The sequence below is a fragment of the Squalius cephalus genome (assembly GCF_949319135.1).
Source record: "Squalius cephalus genome assembly, chromosome: 3".
Lineage (NCBI taxonomy): Eukaryota > Metazoa > Chordata > Actinopteri > Cypriniformes > Leuciscidae > Squalius > Squalius cephalus.
Genome location: NC_137124.1, coordinates 23,582,824 through 23,607,323, shown reverse-complemented (window position 1 = coordinate 23,607,323; position 24,500 = coordinate 23,582,824). Strand labels below are relative to the sequence as shown.

General features: G+C 38.6%; 1 protein-coding gene across 30 annotated transcripts in view; it reads left to right on the top strand.

Annotated features, from left to right (window-relative positions):
• The window catches only part of madd (MAP-kinase activating death domain), a 58,447-nt gene that overhangs the window by 11,219 nt on the left and 22,728 nt on the right, over positions 1–24,500 (top strand). For 11 of the 30 annotated variants that reach the window (XM_079866973.1, XM_079866966.1, XM_079866963.1 and 8 more), the window contains exons 2-18: positions 1,886–2,098; positions 4,468–4,745; positions 4,915–5,248; positions 11,017–11,326; positions 13,366–13,497; positions 13,582–13,695; positions 13,812–13,892; positions 15,346–15,402; positions 16,816–16,988; positions 17,741–17,976; positions 18,371–18,530; positions 18,644–18,747; positions 18,888–19,084; positions 19,173–19,426; positions 19,572–19,711; positions 20,392–20,490; positions 23,866–23,925. In XM_079866973.1, coding sequence (XP_079723099.1) covers positions 2,040–2,098; positions 4,468–4,745; positions 4,915–5,248; positions 11,017–11,326; positions 13,366–13,497; positions 13,582–13,695; positions 13,812–13,892; positions 15,346–15,402; positions 16,816–16,988; positions 17,741–17,976; positions 18,371–18,530; positions 18,644–18,747; positions 18,888–19,084; positions 19,173–19,426; positions 19,572–19,711; positions 20,392–20,490; positions 23,866–23,925 — 2,788 coding nt within the window. In that variant the 5' untranslated portion in view covers positions 1,886–2,039. Of the gene's footprint in view, positions 1–1,885; positions 2,099–4,467; positions 4,746–4,914; positions 5,249–11,016; positions 11,327–13,365; positions 13,498–13,581; positions 13,696–13,811; positions 13,893–15,345; positions 15,403–16,815; positions 16,989–17,740; positions 17,977–18,370; positions 18,531–18,643; positions 18,748–18,887; positions 19,085–19,172; positions 19,427–19,571; positions 19,712–20,391; positions 20,491–22,020; positions 22,051–23,865; positions 23,926–24,500 lie in introns of all 30 variants that reach the window. The other 19 variants (XM_079866976.1, XM_079866968.1, XM_079866975.1 and 16 more) reach the window with 5 other exon arrangements.

Below are 24,500 nucleotides of genomic sequence, written 5' to 3'. Positions count from 1 at the left end.
TACAGTGTGCTTTGTTTTGACTGTATAGTTTGCTGTTAGAAATATATGAATGGTACTGCCAGACACAAAACAGTTTTGGAATAAAAATGATATTTTAAGGGAATTATGCACTGATCTATATAATGACATTCTATATAGATCAATGGAATTATGCACCAAAATTATGGCAAATATTTGTCTGAAAAAGTTTTGAGCAAAATAGTTTTGTTGGGCTGCAGTCATTGACTGAAACAGTGATGTTTAATTAGCACTTATCTGACAAAACAGTGAATATTTTGTGCACACAACATGGATGCCGAGAGAGCTCAACGCGCTGCAACTGAAGAAAACGCATGCAAATAGAGAAACACCGGCAAATTAAGAAAACATCTTCATCAGTTTTACAACACATGTGTGCTCCAAATACTCACAACACAACCAAATACAGAAAATTACTGCTCGTGAGCATCCTTATGCCCTACTCCCTTCGAAGGGCAGACGGCAGAGCCCTTGAAGTGGGGACTTTGGAGTGAGCAGGGCACTTTTTGTGTCATTACGTAGCCGTTTGGAACGCACTGGTGAAGGGAGCAACGAAAGACGACGTAATTTCCTCATTATTTTCACCTGGGATGTTCCCATGACAATGCAGCACAGCGTCCATTAGCTGAATAGCTGTTCTTACGACAGAAATGTCGTATTATTGCTGTTAACATAACTGTTGCAAATAAATATACATTTTATACAAAAAAGTTTTTTAAAATATGCGTTATATTTGTGTGTGAGTGTCTCAACTTTAAAACTTGCCGTCTCATCTTTGGACCCTGCATTACCTAACATTTCTTATGAAACTTATTTAAACATAACATGACACAATTTGTACAATGTAACTGATGTATAGATTAACGTTCTTTTTCTCTATCGTTTTTTGTTTTTAGTTTTCAACTCATTGTTAACTCTTCTTTTCTCATTTGTATTCTGATGACATTGAACATATTGTAGGCTATACAAAGTTATATGTCATAAACATGTCATCTCTGTATGTTTTGCAGAAAAGAAATAAAGTAGACTTTGAGCTATAAGCACGTCCCAGCAGGGTTCGTCACTTATTGGGGTCTCCTGGAAACATTTCCATTGTTGTCTGTTCTATTTGCCATGCGTTTCTGTATCTGGTTGTGTTATTAGTATTTGGAGCACACATTTGTTGTAAAACTGATGAAGATGTTTTCTTAATTTGCAGGTGTTTTTCTATTTGCATGTGTTTTATTCAGCTGCAGCGCGTTGAGCTCTCTCGGCCACCGTAATAAGCTACAACAGATAAATAGGTCAGCAGTGTGGACACACTTCAACCGTTGCCCAAAATTATGCTTGAGTAGCAATTTGTAACATTATGTTCGGCTAAAATATCGTGAGGAAGCTTGTTTCCGAAGAATTTTACTATGACTTTCTGTTGGTGCATGTGTTTTTGTCTTAACTATTGTATTAGACTCTCTCTCTCTCCTCCTTATACTCCACCCTTATACCATTATAAAAGGATACCATTATAACATCAAGCAAGAAAAATGAATAAAACAACTGAAAACTGCACTTGAAGCTGAAAATGCTGCTTGAAACAAATGATCCACTATTAACTTCATTCTTTCCATAAATGGGCTGCCCTGTAACATGTAAAATGATTGATTGACAGCCAGAAATCAGCTCAGAGTCTACAAAGAATGTGACTGCATCTCGTCATCAATATTTTTTATTTTATAAAAAAAATTGTGCAGTTTATAAAGCCTAGGGCTGGTACAGAGACAGTCTGTGATATTTCAGTACACTTATTTCAGTGATACTGTCAGAAAATGGGGATCTTTTCTGAATGCTGATTCATTAAAAAATGTTAATGTTCGCTCTTACTCTTCTCCAGACCCCATTCGTGCACACCACAGACCGCAATGATTGGCCACTGCCTTCCTCGATCGTCCAACTCCTAGTTCTGCTGCACCTGGTTGAACGACTGCCTGCCTGAGAGCTGATCGTTGCTACAGTTGCCATGACTTAGAAACATTCCTGATTCAGAGATGGAGAAAAAGAAACCGTGTCCCCGCCTCCTGGACTACCTGGTGGTAGTTGGAGCCAGGTAAGGAAGATTGTTCAGTGGTGTGTGGGTGTGTTTGTGTGTGCTTCTATAGGTGCTCAAGTAAATTGCAAAAGAATTGAATCACAGGTGAACTGATTGTGTGTTTTGTTAGTACATGGCCTGTGCAGGTGTGTTCCAGGTGACAGGTTAAGGTTAAGGTACACTTTATTGTCCCAGAGGGAAATTTGTTCAGCCACTGCATCACATTAAACAAATAGTAAAATGACAAAATAACACAATACAAAAACACTATTACTTAGTGCTATTTAATAGCTTAATGTTAAAGGTAGGCTAGGCAATTTTCAGAGAGGCAACTAGATTTGAAAGCATAAGATCCCAACCTCCCTTCAGAGCGTCTCCAAAGCCACGCCTCACCCAAAACACATGAACAGTAGGAAGCAAACAAAAGCGTCACGAGAGATGGTGTTAAAACTACCTCATGTCTCAAAGCACATATCATTACAATAATAATGAACATAAACCGCTTAAAGAGCACTGACCTGTACTACCTGACTGCTGCAGATTCATTTCGGCATTGATATTGTTGCCATTGAAAGCATAAATTCAAGTCACGAACTGCTCCGAGCATAACGTCACGGGTTTCCATCTCCTACAGATTACAGTAGTTATGGCATGAATGCAGCATAAGCTTGTTGTTTTGGTTCAGGAAAACGTAAAAAACTGTAAAATGTGGCTGCCGTTTTAGTTTGCATGCTTGGTGACCGTCTGTCTAACTCTGCATACTGTCATGCTCAAATGTTAACATACACCTTGCAGAATCTGCTAAATGTTAATTGTTTTAACAACATAAGAGAGATCATACAAAATGCATGTTATTTTTTATCTAGTACTGTCCTGAAAAATATATTTTACATAAAAGATGTCTACATATAATTCACAAGACAAAAAATAGCTGAATTTATAAAAAATGACCCCGTTTGCATACCCTTGATTCTTAATACTGTGTTGTTATTACCTGGATGATCCATGACTGTTTTTTGTGTGTGTGTGATGGTTGTTCTTGAGTCCCTTGTTTGTCCTGAGCAGTCAAACTGCCTAATGTTCTTCAGAAAAATCCTTCAGGTCCTGCAAGTTCTTCAGTTTTCCAGCTTCTTTTGCATAGTTGAACCCTTTCCAGCAGTGACTGTATGATTCAGAACAATTCTGCAGATTCTGCAAGGTGTATGTAAACTTTTGAGCACGACTGTAGCATGAAACGTGCTGATGACTTGTGATCTGGTTGAGCAGTGCTGGTAGGACATAATTGTTATGGTCCTACGCCTTTCACAGACGATATATATATACATGTATATATACATTTAGACCACTTAACTTAGTGATTGCTATCAGGATGTGAAGAGACTTTCAACCAGCATAACAACAAATAAATTCTGGAACAAATCACTTAAAATTAAAACCTTTAAATGTGGTTGTGAGTTATTGTGATCAGCTGTAGTTTTGACAGCTGGTCACAATATGATGGATCAGGAGCCTTGAGGTTTGTGGAGCAGCTCCTGTGCTTCTCAAACTTCCAGCCTTTATTCCAGCCTGTTGTAAAAGTATTTTTAATGCATATACTGTATAGATGTACCACTGCCGTTTAAATGTTTGGGGTCTATAAGTTTAAAAAAATTTTTTTTTTCGAAATTATTTTAAAATGTAATTAATTCCTGTGATGTCACAGCTGAATTTTCAGCATCATTACTTCAGTCTTCAGTGCCACATGATCCTTCAGAAATCATTCTGCGGATTTGATGTTTAAGAAACATTTCTTATTATCAATATTGAAAGCGTTTGTAGACTTTGTACTGCTTAATATGTTTGTGGAAACCATGATACATTTGTTTTTTCAGGGTTCTTTTTAATAATTAGTTCAAAAGAACACAGTTTTTAAATGGAAATCTTTTGTAATAATTTAAGTCTTTACTGTCACTTTTGATCAATTTAAAGGCACACTATGCAGTTTCCGTTTTTCTCAAACAGCAACCCCTAGAGTTGCTGTGGAGTACTTGTATTTAACGTTACTGTCTTAAAATACCACTCATGCAGAGCCGTTTCTGCACTTTTACGACCGCGCTTTCTTCGTTTTCTTTGTCAACTCTGCCATGATTCACGTCTGAAATGTGTGCTAGTGTCTTCCAAAGAGGCTGCTTCATGTTGTTGATGTATGTGATGTCGTGCCGTAAAGCAAGTCGTGATTCTCACGAGATTTGTCAAACAAAACAAATCTTACTCACCCCAAACATTTAGATGGCAGTGTATAGCAATTGTACAAAGTGCATAAAAGAACAAGCACTGGGGCTGAGAAAAGAGAAAAGAGATCTGTCTTCCTGTCTCTCACTTCAGTTTTTTTACCTTTTCCTAATCAGGCAACCCAGCAGCGATAGTGTGGCACAAACACCTCAGCTGCTGAGGCGCTATCCGCTGGAGGACCACAATGACTTTCCTCTGCCCCCTGACGTCGTCTTCTTCTGCCAGCCTGAGGGCTGCCTGAGCATCCGTCAGCGCCGGGTCAGCCTCCGCGACGACACTTCTTTTGTCTTCGCTCTCACCGACAAAGACTCGGGCATCACCCGCTATGGAATCTGCCTCAACTTTTACCGCTCTTTCCAGAAGGGCCACCACCGCCCACGAGCTGAAGGAAAAGGTCAGAGGTTATAGCAGTTCTATGAGGCGTAACCATTTTATCATCCTAATTCTACTGATTAGTGTCCTGGTTTTGGAAACTAACCATTTGTAACCCATCTTGAACATCACATATGGCTGTAAGGGTGCAGTCACTACATAATTTGTCCTTAATATTTTACTTTGTACAGGAGAAAGGGTCCCTCATACAGACTTTGCAGTGGAGGCCACAGAGAAATCTGACCCCTCTTCATTGACACTTCCAGGGGAATCTACAGTGCCCCCTGCAGGAGATGGGGCTTTGCCGCCAGGCGAGCCGGGCAGCGCCGGAAAGTCTCCACGAGCCAAACGCAGTGGCCGACTGGCACCACAGAACCGGAACAGCACGTTAATGTCTCTGTGTATTATTAGCCACTACCCTTTCTTTTCTACGTTCAGAGAGTGTCTGTACATCCTCAAACGCATGGTGGACTGCTGTAGCCAGCGGCTCAACCAGAGACCCGGTGCTGCCAAGTCCACACAGCGGTGAGAACAGCCTTCTTTGTTCTTTTCTGTGGATTATGCAGTTATGTAACTTTACCCTGAGATTCAGCAAGATAATACTTAAGCACAGAAACGACGCCTAATAACCGCAATGTTTTGCAATATCTTACAGTAGATGTGTGAGTGGCAAATACTGTGGTTCTGCCAGAAGATGCTATCTCTGCCTCACAACATAACAACTGGCAACATTCTGCCTCTCTGTCTACAAATCCTGTTACTATCTGCATGCATTCCATTTTGATTTACTCTTTTTGAGTTCACACAAAAAATCACTTTAATTCTAGTGATGAAATGAAATCGAAATCTGAAATCTAGGTTGAAATCTGAAACACTTTATCAGTTTTGTTACTGTTTTAATATTAGTAAATTACATGATTACACTAACTTACCTCATTTGATTTTACAGTATTATATATGCTTAAAAAAATTATAATGGAAAATAAAACATTTTCTCTCAAAACTCACTCATCTTTGGCACTTTTTCAAATCTGCCTAATCGTGATACATGAGAGAACCCATTAAGGTTTCTTCTTGTCCTTATATCTTGGTATTGCACTTTAACCAGCAAAGAACTTGTCTCATGTCTCATAATTGAGCAACATGAATATGAGTAGACAATGAAAGAATAACATTTTTTGGGGTAAAAATAAAAATGTATTACCTCTTTAAATACGTTATGCTGGGAATGCCATAAGGGCTCTACGTTGTTAGATCCCGTATAGTGTTGTGACTGATTAGAATGATTAGTAACAAGGTGCGGATGATTTTATAAAAGGAAATCACAAGCGGAAGGATGTATGACAGCCCTTATGACTCAGAGAGAGGGACGAGTGAGAGGAAACGAGTATGAAGATGTGTGTTGGTGTGACAGGGGCTGGGATCATGTGAGGGAGAGAGGGGCTGCTTTTTTCCTCCTGAAGGGTTGTGCAATGTGCAAGCAGCTTTGCAGCGTTATTCTCCACACAGGAGTGGTTTTAACAAGATCTCATTCACATATCACAGTGGTAACGGTAACTAAATCCTTGAGCGTCTATTGGTAAACAATCTGCACGATAGCACTCTGCTGCAGATCAATAAGCATTGAGTGGAAGGATTTTTATCTCTGTGATTTCCTCAGCAAAGTCTATTCTTGCGTAACCTAGCAACCACATCCACCATGAGCCACAGTCGCGCTCGCAGGCCTCAATTTGTTTGCAGTTGAATTGTCCTGCCAAACCCCTTTTATTAGCTTGCAAGTGTGGAGAATAATTTAACCAGTACAGCAGCCTGTGTGAGTGTTCAGCTGTAGTGAAGTGGTTCATATATTTCATTTTTATCATTTTCTTGCTCATTCAGTTGAATTTTGATCATCTGCACTTGGATGTTTATTAAGCATTCTGGGTTTTATGTTTTTTTGTTGTTGTTTTTTTGGCAAATAAAGGTATGAATGGAAAAACATCTGAGATGAGATGAAGACTCCAGTCATATGAGAAGTTGTTTTATTATACAGTGGGTAGAGTCACGTAATCTTGAATATGTCAAGATCACGTGACTCACTTTTTCAGAAACCCTCAGTTATAGGACACTTTTGCTTGCGGGATGAATTATTCATGGATGACTGGAAATGGAGTATTTCTACAATGGCATCTGTGACTTTAGCTTTTGCCTGATGCTACATTTACATTGCTAAATGTTTGTCCATAGTTAGTGGTAGTTTGTGTTTGTCAGTAATCATACTATAAAGACTCATTCACACACAGGACAATAACTATAAAGTTTTAATAATCATTCTAATTATATCAGAATCGGGAAGTCCACACCACAGCTGTAACAATATTGACACCCAACATTATTGGACATTATTATTATAGTTGTGGCCTAGTGTGAATGGGCCATAAAATGAATAGGTGCACCAATAACCATCTTCACTGTTGTTTTTTTTTTGTGGTTTTCCTTTGATGGAGGCTTAAAAGTAATGATACAGAATCAGATTCCTCCTGTGTTTAAGGTTGTGACACACCAAGCTGACGGTCGGCCAATGTAGGGCCGTCGATGAGCGTCTGTCTGGGCTAGTTTTTGCAGTGTGTTCCACACATCGGCTGTAGTCAGGCCGCTGTCGATGACAGTTCGACCGATTCAGCATAGCGAAAGAGTCAGTGCATGAGAATAAAAGTGAAAGTAATGAAAGCAAGCAAAGAAGTCATCTTACGTTATCTTACCTGAGCATTCCAGTATGCGAATACTTTCATATCAACATTAGCTGCCTGGAATGAAGAAAGTGTTCAACATGATGTATGTTCAAAATGCTAAGCAAGCGCTGCGTTGTTTACGGTTTGTATAGGCCTAGCTGCAGTCCTAGTTTAAGTTTCCGTTTTTAAATGACAAATATAGAGAGCTGCTGATAATACAGTTATTACTTACAGGCAGAACGTACGTGCTGGTTGGCAGGAGTCTTTGCAGTGTGCTCAAGTAGCCTACAGCTTTTTGTCCCAGACACAGCAGACGCGAGCCGACAACACAGGCTTTCGTCGCCGCTAGTTCTTTGCTATCGGCTTTGTGTGTCACAGCCTTTAGACTCATCTCAGTCATGAAAACAGACATAAAGCATGAATCTGGTTGTTTATGAAAATGAATCAAACTTAAAGCTGTTGGAAATATCAGCGCATAATCGTGCTCTTGACAATCGTAAAGAGCCGACAGTTTGGCTAATGGACTATATTACTTGGTGAAAGCTTAGTTTATTCTTGCGTTGTGCCTAAGTAGGCCTACACCCTCATTTATTGTTTTAATCAGAGTGCCTACCTACTTGGCAGTCTCAAACATGGCCTTATATCACATTGCAGTGAAAATTTCAAATAGAAATGACTCAGACACCATCAAGAGTTTACTGTGTGTATATGTGCCACTATAGTGACTTTGCAGTGAGTGTGTTATCATGTTCTTTCAGTACTGCAGTGACCTTGGCTTTACCCACATTTGTAGCCTTTCAGTATGCACGACTCAACCTTGTAATGACAAAACACACCATGCGTCATACTCTTCTCAACTGGGCTACTCTGTGTGAGAATAGCCATATGCCAGTCCAATTGCCTAATCAACAAACCAGAAATCAGTTTTCACTTTATCAGCAGACTTAAACCACTAAAACAACTCACTTTCACTATTGTTGTTCTCTATTAATGAAACACAGGAAATCTGCGGTTATGGAAATACAGGAAGTATAAGAGGAATTTTAAAATTGTAATGTCCAGGCCTGGAAAAGTCCAGATTTCATATACGAATAATCTGAAAATACACAACTGTTCAAAATTTGAGTCAGTAAGAATTTTTTTACATTATATTTTAAAACTTTTATTTAGCAAGGACACATTAGATTGATCAAAAGAGCCAGTAAATACTAAATGCTTATCTTTTGAACTATTCATCAAAGAATCCTGAAAAAATGCATCTCAGTTTCTACAAAAATATTAAGCAGCACAATGGTTTTCAGCATTAAGAATAATACGAAAATAAGAAAATTCACAATTTGCCATCACAGGAATAAATTACACAATATTCAATTCATATTTATTTGTATAGGCCTAGTACTTTTCACAATACACATCGTTTCAAGGCAGCTTTACAGAAAATAGCAGCTTTACAGAATATATGTTGTCCACATTAAAATTTAGAGTGATCTGTTTTCAGAGGTAACTGTCTAATATTACTGTTTTACTGTACATATTTTTAATCATATTTTAATTTTTAATGCAGCCTTTTTAAGCATAAGAGACTTCTTTCAAAAACATTTAAAAACTTGTACTTGTTCCCCCAAACTTGTAAATGGTAGTGTATGTTTTTATTTATGGCCAGTTCTAAAATACTTAATTGGGTAGATTGTTGCTCTGTTTTTTGAGTGGAATCTGTATAAAAATGTTTTTTTTTTTAGTTACTTATCTAGTAATTGGAATGACACTAAAAGTATGTAACTACATTAGTCAAAAGGTGCAGGTGCAATAAGTATTTTGCATATTATATTACATAATCATCATATTTCAGTGCAGAACTGTGGTTGGCTAGAGAGTCAATATTTATTAGCATTCAGTCCCTAAACAGGCCTGTCTTAATATGCAACAGTTTAACTATATGCAGCTACACCACAGATTAATAAAGTCGTCTCAGTGGTTTTGACACCGCAAATTGACAGTGGAAGGGAAAAAGATAACGACGGGTAGAGTGAGAGAACAGAACATGTTAAGAGCTAGAGAGTGTGTGGAGCTGGTGGAGACAGGCTGTGTGACAGATTGAGGCCACTGACTGTTCTCAGAGAGCAGCTGTGAGAAGTGGGAGTTCTCAGATGAACCAATTATGACTTACTGCAGTACCTCCACTCAGCCCACACAACCATAGTATGGCCTGTCTGGATCTTTAAAAGAAGACACTGTGTTATGTAGGGATAAATGATGGACCAGAAAAGCCTTGGCAAACTAAAACCAGTATTACAGGCAAAAAGAAAATCATATGTGCTGGTCTCCAATGATAATTGCAAGTTACTCTTAATGCAGTTGTTCTCAACCTTTTTGACTTGAAGGCTCCCCGTTTTCCAGCACAATATTCAAGATGTAAAATATGACTTGTTTAGATCTTGCTTTTATGTTTGTTTTAGCATTTAGATTAGAGTTAGATTATTTTAATGTAGTAATAATTATACATTTAAATACTTTTAAGTCATCATGTGGCCCCCTTGGAAGTTTGATGAGGCCCTCTAGTGGGCCCCGGCTCTGCAAGAAAACATAAGGATACATGCTGACATTATTCAAACCCCTCTTTGCCTGGGGGCGTTTCTTAACTTTTGGAGGGCACTTTACGCATTTTAATAAATCTGGATTGGACATGGTCAGCAATAATTCTTGGGTGCCATTGCAATGATGCTCAGTTGGTATTAAAGAAATAGTTCACCCACAAATAAAGATTAAGTCATTCTTTTCAGACATGCAGAAACATGCATAGGGTTTGGAATTTTATTAGTTATTTGTGGAAAAATTTGACCTTGGTTGTTGGTTTGCTAGACACGAGACTATATTTGTGCTGCAGTTTACTTTGACTTACCCAGGAAAAGCCATAAGTGCACCATTTTGAATAATCAATCTTGACACAAAACAAAAAACCTATAAAAACCCAAGTAATTATCCATGTACTTTCTTCTCTGTGGTGAATGTATCTCTTGTGTTCCGTTTGTAACAACAGCAAGCGAGTTTGCGCATTCACGTCATCAACTTATTCATCTGAATGTCATCTTAAAACCCAAGTTCCAGTCTGTAGATATTCACCTCAGAGAAGAAAGCATACCTTTTTTTGTTTTTCTGGGCATCATGGTTTGTGTAGTTAACATACACTTTGTATGTTATGGTGTTCTCTAGTGCTTGTAGAGCTTTTGAACTTTGTGCCTGATCACTGTGGTATCATTATTTTACTTAAAGTGATTAGGCTAGTAGTTTAATCCTGAACCGTAGATGCCAGCTGCCACTGTTTTTGTGCTATTTCTGTCCTCTCTAGAATAGACCACTGAATCAAGACAATGCCTTAATGTGCTGACAGTTTGAAAACCAATTAATGAACAACAATTAAAAGTTTAAAAATTCAAGGAATGAAATAGAAATGTGCAGCAATATGAACAAAGATAACTGAAAGGGGAAGAGAGCTTGTCATACTTATTCTTGGTTGTACTTTTGAACCTGAGCCCTGATCCTTATATAGGAAAATGTAAATATGTGTGTATTTCTTTCCCCCAGGGACACAATGTGGCGTGTGTTCACAGGCGCTCTGTCCGTTGAGGAAAAGGAGAAGGGCAGTCAGGTGCTACAGGACCTGAGGGAGATCGAGTCATGGGTATATCGGCTCCTGCATTCCCCAGTGCCTGTCGCCGGTCAGCGACGTGTTGACGTGGAAGTGCTTCCCCACGAGCTGCAGCCTGGACTGACCTTTGCCCTTCCAGACCCGTCCCGCTTCAGCATTGTAGACTTCCCTCTCCACCTGCCCCTGGAGCTGCTGGGAGTCGATGCTTGTCTGCTGGTCCTGGCCTGCATTCTGCTGGAACACAAGGTATGGATGGCCAGAGGAACACAGCTTAACTCTATCAGATGGCATAGGCCCATAGATTACCATATTATTTGTATACTATTTTCATGGTGCTATAAGATACATCAAAGAACATGGTACCTCCATGGTAAATGTCCAGAAATACCATGGTACTTAACGCATGCACCATATCAGTTATTGGCCGATGTTAGTTAATTTTATTTAATATTTCAGCATCAGTCAATGTTGGATATTTAATTGTTTATGCTCATTCCCCTATTTTTACATTTAGATTACCTTTGCACTAGTAATTGAATAACACTTAAATATAAGAAATTTATATTCATATTATTATGTAATATTATTATACTACTCAAAATGAATTTTCAGTTTATCTAGATTTTATATAAAATTCTAATATTGACCATTTATATTATATCTTATCATAGCATGAAAATGATTATCAGCCAGATCCTAATATATTCCAGTGGTTCCCAAACTGGGGTATGTGTATCCCTAGCGGTATGTGAGGTACGCGAACAAAATGCTGAGTTTTGCCATTCATTTAATTCTACCCCCACCTTAAAATAACATTAAAACCGAGCATCTATTTCTAACAGGCAAAATGCCGTAAAAGGTCAAATACATGACATCCAATCAAATTACCTCATCTTTTGCTGTCAAAACTGACTGCATCCACACAAGCAGTGCGCATATGATGAAGAGTATGCTGCCTTAGAAAGCCGCACTACATTACTGCCATTCTCGACAATGCACCTTTGTATAAGTGGGGTTTTAGCACTTACTAGCATAAGAAACAAATATAGACACAGGCTGTGCATAGAGATAAATTTAAGACTCAAACTCTCTTCAATGCAAAAACATACCTTGTGTGAGTTCTTGTTTTTAATGTTGATAGTATATTATATGAGCAGAATGCAATTTTTTTTTCTGAATATCCACACGATTGCAAATGTGACATTGATTTTATACAGCAGTTCAACAAACAGAAGGGTAGTATTAAGTTATGTACATTTTAAACAGTCAGTATTGTTTGCTCTATTTTGCCACAAAATAATAGTTCCAACAAAAGCCACAGCTGAACTGAAGGCGAACAGCGGAGTTTCATGAAAGAATCAGTGGTTTTGAACGAATCGTGAGAGTCAATGGTTCAGTGACCCATTTATAAATACAGCCACTTGCTTCGTTACTGAATGAATGAACGACTTGATGATGACTAACTCATCAAGACAGTGACTTACGCCACCTACTGGTGGTTTAAGTTTAATATTTAAATGTATCGCTTTGTGTTACCATCATTGCATATCTCTCTATTAAACATTTTTTTATTTAAAACATTCTTTATTTTATAAGGGTATTTGTAAAGGTAACAATGCACTGGAAAATTAATTTAAAGGTGCAGTATTCGTATTTTGAAAAACACTGTTGAAAGTGGATTGGACCGAGCACCTCAACACACTTGGATGGGGGTACGCAGAAGGATGTTAAATGCCTCAGGGGGTACATGCAAGTTTGGGAACCACTGATCTATACAATACTGGCATATATACAATTAATATAAATTCATTTGTAGCAGTTGAAATGTTTTTTCATTAATTTTATTTTAATACAAAATTAGTATGATTACCAACTTTGATCACGGTATTGAACTGAATTTTCACAGTGCATTGCTATTTTAAACTGGAGTAGTGTAATTCTAAATTTTCTTCTGAGCTTGTTGTATTTTTGGCACTTATTGTCTCACAAATATCCTTTAAGTTTTGAGTTTAATATGATAGTCGAGCATGCATAGTGAGAGGTACTGATGTAAATTTTTTTAAATCTTTTATGCTGTATTTACCAAGAGTATTGGACAGGCTGACACTTGAGAGCAACAACATTTATAAAATACAGCTTTTGAAATATACACTATTGCTGTGTCATTGATTAGGTTAATGGTTGTCTGTAGATCTGCTGTTTCATGCGGATCTAGTCTTCATTTTGTCTATGTGGGTCACCTGATAGTGACAAGGGGACTTCCTCTCACCCTCTGCTGTCTGTAGGTGGTACTGCAGTCCCGAGATTATAACGCCCTCTCAATGAGTGTCATGGCGTTTGTTGCAATGATTTACCCCCTTGAGTACATGTTTCCTGTCATTCCACTGTTACCCACCTGCATGGCCTCCGCAGAACAGGTAACATGACATCTTTTTTGTGCAGTTGGTGTATAAACAATGAAGCTCTCTTTATATCTGTCAAAAACATCTCTTTTTTTCTAGCTCCTGCTAGCACCCACTCCATATGTCATTGGTGTGCCCGCCAGTTTCTTCCTGTACAAGACTGATTTTAAGATGCCTGATGACGTTTGGTTAGTGGATCTGGACTGCAACAAGGTATATTGACTATTTACACGATCTGAAACTACCCAGACAGGGGTTTGTGGATTCTAACATGTTGTAAATTGTGTATATAACGGGCTTATGTGGGTTGTATATCTTTATCCCTGCAGGTCATTGCTCCAAGCAATGCTGAATTGCTCCCTCCCCTTCCTGAACCCGAGGCCTCTGAGCTGAAGAAACACTTGAAGCAGGTAAATGAACCAGATGTTCTCATCTCTCTAAGGAGCCCTACCATTAACTGTGAATCTGAAGTGAACACTAACTAGATTCTAGAAGCAATGCATAGTAATTATACTGTCATCTAGCAGCTGCTGTAAACATGACTAATTACAATAGTGCAATTAAACCAAGGAGAAAGCTGACAATGCACAGATATTTTTAAACTATCATTTGAAGCCAAATGCAGACAAAATTAGACATTTTCTGATGTTCCTAAAGTTTGTTTACCAATTCATCTTTTAGTTGATCACTTATGTATTTTAATGACTGTATATTCTCCCCCTTTTTTGTTCCAGCTCTTGGAGGTAATAAGTTTTGAGTTTCCCCATCTATAGACTCGATAATGGTTCTAGTTCTCTCGCTTAACCCTTTACAATCCCACATAGACCCTTATCTAGAGCTTCTGACCTGATTCTGGGCACCTCTGAGCTTAATCAAACCCCATTAACATTTCACTGTTTTGTCATCGATCATTGTGATACACTGACAAACTCTGTCCTTCCTCATGTCTCTTTAATAGAGACGCATTTAATTTGACCACAATCTGTTGTCTTTGTGTTTGTTAGTCTGCAGCAGAATTTCTCAGACAAATTGATTTACCATTTTGTTTCATCTTGCATCAATCATGCTGTCATTGTAATATCTCAAGCCAAAATAGTCAATACACTGAATCATCAGTTGCGTCTCACAGATCGTGAGTCATGACTCTTCATTCGCCATTATGAATCACCATTAATCAGATCCTCATTTTCAGATCATGATGGTTTTAAAACCTTTTTTTTTTTTCAGTGGTTTAGAGACGTACAGTAGTGCCCTGTCATGGAGGGAAAAAAATGGAGACACACAGTGGTTCAAGAACTCTATGAGCCAATATGGAAATTTATATTTTTCTTGTCACTGTCTTTCGGTTCTATTTCTCACTCAATCGAGCTTCAGATTTTAGGGACATTTTTATGTAACATCCTTAACATCAACATAAAATCAAAATTCACTCTGTTCGCTTGGGGTTGGGGTGACATCACCAAAAAGAGTATCCTGTTTTGCTTTTTGTTCATTGAAAATCCTGTTTCACTCCTAAAACAAAAACCTTCATCACATTAATGAAGTAAAAGTAAAATAGGTTGAGAATACCATTTTATCTTGACTAGCACCTACCAAATATGATTTAAGTTTTGTACACATTCTCCATTGACAAGTTTGTTTGAGATCTGCTTCCCTTTCCACTTCATAACCCACTGGTTTTCTGTGTACACTCATACTGTCCAGTTAATGGTGTGTTTTGTCTTCAATTTTTCTCTATTTGTCTCTGTGTTTTATCTCCTTCCTTGAATTGTCTCCGCTCACCTTTGGTCACATGATTTCCTAAACGTTCTCAGTGACAGGTAGTCATGTGACATTGCCTCCATGTTTTCTTGTGTCCTTCAGTGTCTGGTAAGGTTGACTGTGATCACCCAAAAGCAGATCTTCGCCTCCGATTCCAAGGTTCACAAATCTTTGCATTTTGAATGTGCACGGAAAAATAACTCCTGTGTCTCCCCCTGTCATCAACAGTCGTAGACCTATACGCACACACTCTCAGTAACCTTAACAAATATTGAAGCCATACAGATACTTCTTTATTCCACACCCTTTGAATAAACACACTCAGAAACTCACACACTTGTGACTGTGTTTGCCTCCATAGCCTCTAACTCTCTGCACTCTTCCTCCACTTCTCTCTGTGTGATGAAGGTCTGATACAGAAGCCCCCGTTTCTCATAGCACTATGTTTGGCTTGAGCATGTTCCAATGCAACTTCTCACTTACATTATGCTCATTAACCCAAAGCAAAAAATCTTTGTAAGTAGCAGGAGCAGATGATGCGATTGGTTTGGTCAAATGGCGTGGCAAACGCAGGGTCTGATGGAATGCCAGCTGAGAGGCATTGAGTGAGCAATGGCAGAATTCCCAGAGTGCTTTGTTAATGGCTCTATGTTATGACCGCACCCTTCCCTCTAACATTTTGACTATTTGATTACATTTTTTATGCAGCACAGTCGTTTCAGGCAATTGCTTTCTCTCTCATCCCTCTGTAACATTTTCAGAACTTTAAAGGATAAGTTCACCCAAAAATGAAAGTTCTGTCATCAGTTACTCACTCTCATGCCATTGCAAACATAAAAGACTCATCCATATTCAAAACACAAATAAAGAAATTTTCATTGAAATATGAGAGAATTCTGCCCCTGCATTAATTCCACCAAAACATTGATGCTTCAGTTTCATAAAGACGTTGGAAAAGTAATCCGTATGAATATTCAGGAGACACGATCACTTTATATAATGAAAAGATTTCATTTAGGCTTTTACTCACATATAAACATTGATCTATGCACATACATAGAGCACACCAAATATGGTAAACCAAAGCTAAAATGTGCTTGTTTGACGTGTGAGAACCAATGAGGTTTTTTTCTTGTGTGTCATGCAAGCACATTTGAGCTTCTGTAAGAACCAGTGAGGTTTGTTTTTATGTTTCAAGCACCATATTTGATGTGCTCTATGTATGTGCGTTTATCAGTGTATATATGTAAATGACAGCCTAAATTAAATAGATATTAAAAGATTCTGGGGTTGGAAGTGTGTAAATGATGACAGAATGTTCATTTTTGGGTGAACTATCCCTTTAATCTAATTTTGTATAATCTTATTTAAATAAAAACATTGACTTTGGTTTCACCTTTGCCATTCAGAAGATAATAAATGTAGGCCTACAATGTGAGGCATGATTGCCTGAGGCGATAGTGCTCTTACTTCAATCTTCCCTGTCAGGATTCATTGTTAAATTGATCTCTCCTGTATCCATATTCCTCCTCCACCTCTCTCTCTTGCTCTGTCATCAATTCCTCCATACAGGCTCTGGCTAGCATGAGTCTGAACACACAGCCTATACTGAATCTGGAGAAGTTTCAGGATGGACAGGAGATGTCTTTGTTGCCCCCTGGTCGTGACAAAGCCTCCCCCTCCTCCACTGAGTTCAACCCGCTCATCTACGGCAATGATGTAGACTCAGTTGATGTTGCCACAAGGTATGAATTATTGTATAGCCTACTCTATCTAACGGGATGGGATTGACCGGCGTTTCTATGTTAATACTGTCATTTTAGTGCCATTTGAGGTACCAAATGGATCTAGAAAATGATTTTTTTCCTAACATATAAAGGTCCAAAAGCCATAACATGTATTTAGAATTTCAAATATTCGTATACAGTCAGTCTCATTCACTAACTGTGAATGCTTGAATTTAAATTATGATTTATCAATAGCTTTCGTGCTAACATGTATCCTGAATTTATGTAAAATGTTCAAACAACTGAAAGCACACATGCGCAAAATCATATACCCTTGGTGGCCTCATAAACATGTTAAGATGGAATTCTTTGAGGACTGCACACTTGGCATTGCTTGAGGATCTTGCTGCGTGTCCTGTCAGGCGAGAGCGTGTTTGTGCGGAAACTCCTTAAATGGAAGTGATTTAGCCGCATTTTATGTAAATGACTAAACGTAGGCATGCTGTCCCTCATTTAGAGTACTCCAAATTCATTAACATTGCAATGATGCTTTGAACAAATTTATGTGCACTTGCATGCGTTGTGAATCAGATTTTTTTGGAGAGAACTTCTTCTGTGTGTATTATACAGATAATCAATGCAGTTATTAGTGAATAAAACCCATTGTTTTTGTTGCATGAAATACATTTAAAACAAGCCAAAAAAAATTTCTCATAAAATATTTGTTCTGTTCTGCCCCATAATGTACATGATTTTGATCTTGTCGTTAGGGTGGCGATGGTGAGATTCTTCAACTCTCCAAATGTTCTACAAGGGTTTCAGATGCACACACGCACTCTGCGCCTTTTCCCCCGTCCTGTGGTCGCGTTCCAGGCCACGTCTTTCCTAGCCTCTCGCCCGCGGCGGAGTGGATTCACCGAAAAGCTCTCCCACACCCAAGCGGTGGAGTACTATGGAGAGTGGGCTCTCAACCCCACCAACCTGGCTTTCCAAAGGATTCATAACAGTAAGAGACATAGATATACCTGAAAGCTGCCTTTTCTTTGACCTCCAGATTTGACTGTCACACTTTGCCCCCTTGTGGCAAATGTTAAACATTGTAAATGTTAAATAATTTAAATAATTAATTATGACTTTATTCATATCTGCCCATTCTAGATGTAACGGGTCTTTATCATAAAGTTAGAAATGATTGATGATTCTCATCTTTGCAAAAAATCAAATCCAATCTTACATCTGCAGAGGGTGACAACTCCACGCAGCCCCATCTTCAGTTGTAACTTCTCCTAAGCAGTGTAAAGGCAGCTTTAAACTTAACTGCATGTACAGTTTCACTGTAAAGACTGTCCATTATGTGTTTCCCACTATGTGTGTAGTCAGTATTACTGTGTGTATTTCAGATGTGTACGACCCTTCTCTAATAGGCGATAAGCCTAAGTGGTACGCCCATCAGTTACAGCCAGTATTCTACCGTGTGTACGATGGAAACTCTCGTCTGGCAGAGGCATTGAGTGGACCCCTGCAGGATGAGACCAATGATTCAGACCCAACAGATGACAGGTTGAAAAGACCAAACTTTACATACATTTTTTACATAAATAGATTTTTGTGTTCAAAATGTTTTTGACTTTATTAAATTTGATTTATTTGTTATTGTTTACTATTTATTTCAGTGGTAGTGACAGTGAAGCATATGATGACTCCAGCTCTTCCTACTCATCTCTTGGAGATTTTGTGAACGAGATGATCAAAGGGGACATACAGGGGGACACACCAAGTTAGCTTCTCCATTATTAGTCTCTTTCCTAACCATAGACTCTTTATCTTACCTTATTTATCACTTTATAGAGCTAAATCTTGATTAAACTCAGAACTGTTGAGAAGTTCAGCCTCATAATTGTTCCATTTGCTCTTTAGATGTTGACCCCCTGACCCATGCTGCACTGGGAGATGCAAATGAGGTAGAGATCCATGACGTCCAGGAGTTTAAGGGGGAGAGCGGTGACCCAGAGCCAGAGGGTCCCCTAGAGGCAGCGGACAGCCAGCCGCTGCGGTCCAGCTCCAGCACCACGGCCAGTTCCAGCCCCAGTACAGTCATACAGGGAGTCAACCATGTCAGTGCTTAAACTACATGTGTTATCTGAATCTAGCGCAAAGCCTCATATGGTGTGATACCTAAAGTGTGTGTGTTTCTTTGTGCAGGAGCAGAAGGAACCTGTTGATGTAGAGGTGACAACAAGTGTGCCCATCCAGAACTCTGTCCCAGGATTGGGTGCTCCACCTTTTACAAGACCCACCCTTGATCCGGTGCCTGTTGACCCAGGCAATAAGAAGCGCGAGTATGATAATCCCTATTTTGAACCCCAGTACGGCTTCCCTACAGAAGAAGATGCAGAAGCAGATGAGCAGGAGGAGAGTTACACACCACGATTCAATCAGAATCTTAATGGCAACAAGTATGTATTTGTTAATAGTCCTACACAAACACACAGAATTGTTATCTCAGTTGCACAGACCAGCACTCAAAATCCTAAATTGTGTGTGTGTGTGTGTGTGTGTGTGTGTGTGTGTGTGTGTGTGTGTGTGTGTGTGTGTGTTTAGGCCATCACGTCCATTGAGACCCAGCAGTCTGAAGCTTCCGGGTGAATCTGACGGGGAGGGAGACTCCAGAAATAGCTCTCCGAACTCCACCATCTCCAACAATAGTAATGATGGCTTCGGGGGACTCATGTCCTTCGCCAGTGAGTGGCCAGCTTAGCATCACCTCTATTCATTCCTTAGTAGCTCATGCTCCCGTTGCAAAATTGGACATAAAAATACTTCAAACGCAAATGAACATAAATGTTTTTTGAAGATATTTGCTTGAATTTCTGACTTGACTTTTGTCTTGAAAGAAGAACTTAAACAACAAACGTAAAAATTATTGAGATGTATGTGAAGGTTACATGGCATCCTACTGTTCAAAAGTGTGGTATCTGTACGATTTATTTCATATAAAAGAAATGTATACTTTTATTCAGTATTTTATGACGTGATTACTGAAGGATCATGTGACACTGAAAACTGGAGTAATGGTTGCTGAAAATTCAGCTTTGTCATCATAGGACTAAATTACATTTAAAAATATTCAAATAGAAAACAGGTATTTTACGTTGTATTAATACAATACTGTATACAAATAAATGCAGATTTGATTAGTTTATGAGCCTTCTTTCATAAACATGAAAACATCTTACCGATCCCAAACCTTTGAACAGTAATAAAAATGTATATTTATAATAAATAGTATCTTCAGTAGCATATTGGCTTTAACTGAAGACTAACTAGGACACTGGACTAAATTTCTGCTATTTTTACAACTCGATTACACACAAACGTGTGATTCCCTGTTGTACATTTCTCCTGAATCGCGTATGTGCAGGTAACCTGTACAAAAACCACGGCACCAGTTTCAGTCTCTCCAGTCTGGCTCTGCCTAATAAAGCTCGAGAGAAGAACACACCGTTCCCCAGCCTCAAAGGTACACACATCCCCTCGGATCTCTCCATGTGACCTTCCTGTTCATCCACCCATATGCTCGCCCTGTCTCATTCCTCCAGTCTAGTCCAGTTATCTTCTTCCTCTTCTTCTCTCCAAACCCTTTTGTCTTTTCTAAGGCAGTGTAACTAATGCTTGAATCACTCCAATTAGTCTGAACTTGTATATTAACTCCACTGAAGTTATTTATGAGTCAAATAAGGGTCAAATAAGTACATGTCAAAGTAGTTATAGAATTAGACAATAATAATTCATTTTAAAAATCTGTACTTTAAAGAGTTTTTTTGTGAATGAGATAAGTCTGTTTAGTACAGGCATTAGGTATAGAAAGACTCCAACCTCATCTGTTAAAAAGTAAGGAAATACTTATTTACTTAAGTTGACTAGTTTTCATTTTTCCACTTTTGTTCTCTTCTTCCTTTATAATTTGTTTTATGTATTTCATTTAAAGAATATTTTAATTTAGATTTAACAGAGGACACAGATGAAGGTTTGTGGGAATGTTACCTGATTTCTTTTCCCCAACCCAAGTGTTATCCTGTGTTGCTGCCCTGAAAGTGACGAGTATCATGGCTCCTCTTTTCGGAGGAATGTGCGGCGACAAAAGATCAACATATAATCAGTGATGTTGTCGACGCGACACAACAGTAAACTGATCGTTCTATTTATGACGTTCTTCAAGCACTTGTGATACTTCTTCTCATAGGAAGGACAAATGGATTTGCAATGGCTGCTTTGTCGCATCCAGAGTACCGTAGCGGTAACCATAGCACCAGTATCAAGCATGGCGGTGTCCATAAAACCGTCAAGTTTTACAACGATTGACAGCACGTTAATAAATTAAACGAGTCCAATCGAGGCGTGAGTTCATCAATTACATATTTTAAATAAACAACAATAGCGTTAAATGCTTTGTAACCGGTTGCAGAGAGTAGGCTACGTTTGAGCCGCACGTCTCACACTATTTGTATAAAACTGAATGCTGTGTAAACGCAGCCGTATAAAGCACAAAAAAATGGGACTGGCAGCCCTATTCTAGTGCTGTGTAAAATTTATTATAATAGTCCAAACACTTAAGCTGCCGTCTCGTTGTTTTGAGGTAGGAGAGCCCCGGGATGTTTTCTTTTCAGATGCTCTTGCATAAAAGTTGTGCTGCTGTGGTTGGCCATTTCAATTTTACAGAATTGATTTGGTCTCTGTTTAAAAAATTCCTTCACTTTCGATATTTTAGTAATAACGGCTGATTTTCAGCATGTCCCGAGTAGCAGCTGCTATCATTGAGGAACATTAACAGTGCAACAAATCGTCGCTCCACGCAAATCGACTAATTTACGTAATCAGCGTAAATTAATCAACGTTAATTACGTTGACGCGTTGTTCCAGCCCTAGCTAGCGTAGGCATAAAGTCACTTTCTAAGCTAGCAACCAAGATTCTTTTTTTATTGATCTTGTTGTTATTGTTGACTTTATTTTCTGTTTGTTTATTATTTTGGATGATGTTTGTGTTGCTCAGACGATGGTGATGACAGTCCTGAAAGTCCTGGTATGTTTCATATCTGTAGTTTGCCCTAATGAGAAAACAAATTGCTGTTTATAGTAATATAGACCCTATGAGTCCTGAGAAACTCTGAGAACGAGAAACTCTGCCCACTTTTCTCACTCTGAACCTGACTGACAGACTTGCATTGGTTTCTAACTCCTGTCCTTGATGCTTCCTTTTACACCCTTGAATCTGAACTAAACACCAAACAGCACTTGTCATGAACTGATAATGTCTGCTATTTCAGGGTTGGAAAATAAAATCACATGGGACAGCAGTTTGGAACCTCTAAGATGGGGGATATATATGTGGTCACATATATCCGCTATTCCTTTCCTCCTTTCCTCCGTTCCTACTCTGTGATTGTTGGTAATGAACATTTTAATGGTGGCACACTTTTTAGTAGACAACAGCCAGCTCATAGTTGCATTTCAAAACATTTTTCTTTCTATACAGAAAAGATTTTTCTGTAGCATCGGAATGATACGATTTTTGATTGCTCCTTGTGTTGTGTGCGGTGTGTTTTTGAAGTGATCTTTCCTTTTATGTGTGTCACCACAATTGGAAACAGAGTTGAGGTCTGTTCCATTTCAATTCCACCTGAGCTCCCTGGGTGAATTGAAGATAACAAAACCACAATGGGAGAAGTGCAGTCGCTCAGTACATTTCAAGCTCTGGTCAGGTACAGAACTGAAATGTAGTTTCCACTAAACTTGGATGGTGAATTTCCACCAAAGTCTCGGTAAAGGAGACTTTGAAGTCTGGTGGTTGTGGTGTTTTAAAATAAATCGATGGTATGTCAAGGATTGTAGCTTGTATGCACAGAAAGTGTGCAGCTTACAGCAGAGAATAGCAATGCTGCTTTTAGAGCCGGGTACAGGAGAAAACCAATAAAGCCCTGCAGGAGACTAAACCACACTGCATTCCAGCTAGTATGTCGACTGGTAATGATTTATTTTTTCTTTTAATGTTCAGTGAACACACACATACCCCTTTTCACTGTCAAAACAGAGGAACAACAAATGGCCATCTCTAGTGTCTCTATTGAACAAACAATCCCTCTAACAGTTACATCGTGCCAATTTGAAGAATGTGCTCTTAGCCTTTTTTTCCTGTAACTTTTTTGGAGGTATGGACATTGCACTTGATGAATGCAAGCTTGCGGTTTATTGTGGACTAAATTATTAGAGAGATGTTGTTTTCACAGAAAGATCAGGTTATGACAGGTTATGACAAAAAAAAAGAAACATAGGCATAAATTATTTATTCACTGTAATATGTAGAACATGCATTTACAAATTAGATTTTCATTGCATGCTGACTTTCAAATTTGTTTTAATTATTTATTAAATTAATCTCACGTTACATGTTTTTAAAAGCACTAAGCAGTTATTTATGGCTGAAACATTATATTATTAAATTCTAATATTAATATCTAATATGAATAATTCTGTTTATTATATCCAATAGTTTTTGCTCGTTTTATGAATGGAGTTTTGTAGAACTGCTTCATTCTTTCATTAATCACATGTAATCATAGTTAATCAAGACCTTCCAAATCACAAGATATTCTGACTAAATGTAAGTCTGGAATGCTCAACTAAAATACTTATCTTTTTCTGAATTCTGCCTTTCTCTTATTTCTCTCTCTCTCTCTCCTTCATATTCCATGCTCTCTGCTGGTTTTCTCTGTTGTTATATGTACATGTGTTCGACGCTTGTGGTTGTGGGTTGATGTTTGGACTGGTTCTGTCTGGGCCGGTTTTGTTCTCTGTCCCCTCTTTGACCCCCTGCACTAATTCTGGCTTCTGTGTCCAGTATTTGGGCTAAATTCTCTTATGGAGATTGTAACAGAGATCGGCCCGGGGAGCGGAGAAGGTGGGTTCCGCCCTTTGCTGCGTGAGCTGCATGCTTCTCCAAAGCCAGTCAGCTACATCTCCCAGCATCCTGTTCCACCATTGCTTCCTCATTCCTCACCTTCGACTGTCACCTTTTGTTGGATGTCAGTCACTGTGATTGTTACCGTTTGACTCTTTTGTTCACATGCATCATGTCTTCTGTTGATGGACTGGGCCTGTAGAATAGGACTGCTGTTATGTCATATAGAGAGACTGATGATGTCTGTGAGACTTAGGATCAGACTATAGGATCATATATACAGTATATGACCAGATAGTGAAGGAAAAGCCTTAAAGTATTCACGATATTGCTGTGATACTGCTTAAAAAGTATCTTGTGATGTTTTTTGAGGGAATGTCCAGAATGTGCAGATCTGTAATCTATGCAGAATAAGCAGAAAATGGCTACTTTGACCGTATTTTATTTTTTTTGAAAATGAATGTGCTAATTTTATGAAAAAATTTGCAATTAACTGGTCTTTATCGCACGATAATAACCTATTGACGGTACATTATAGTTTGGGGTTTGTAAGTCTCTTATGCTCACCAAGGCTG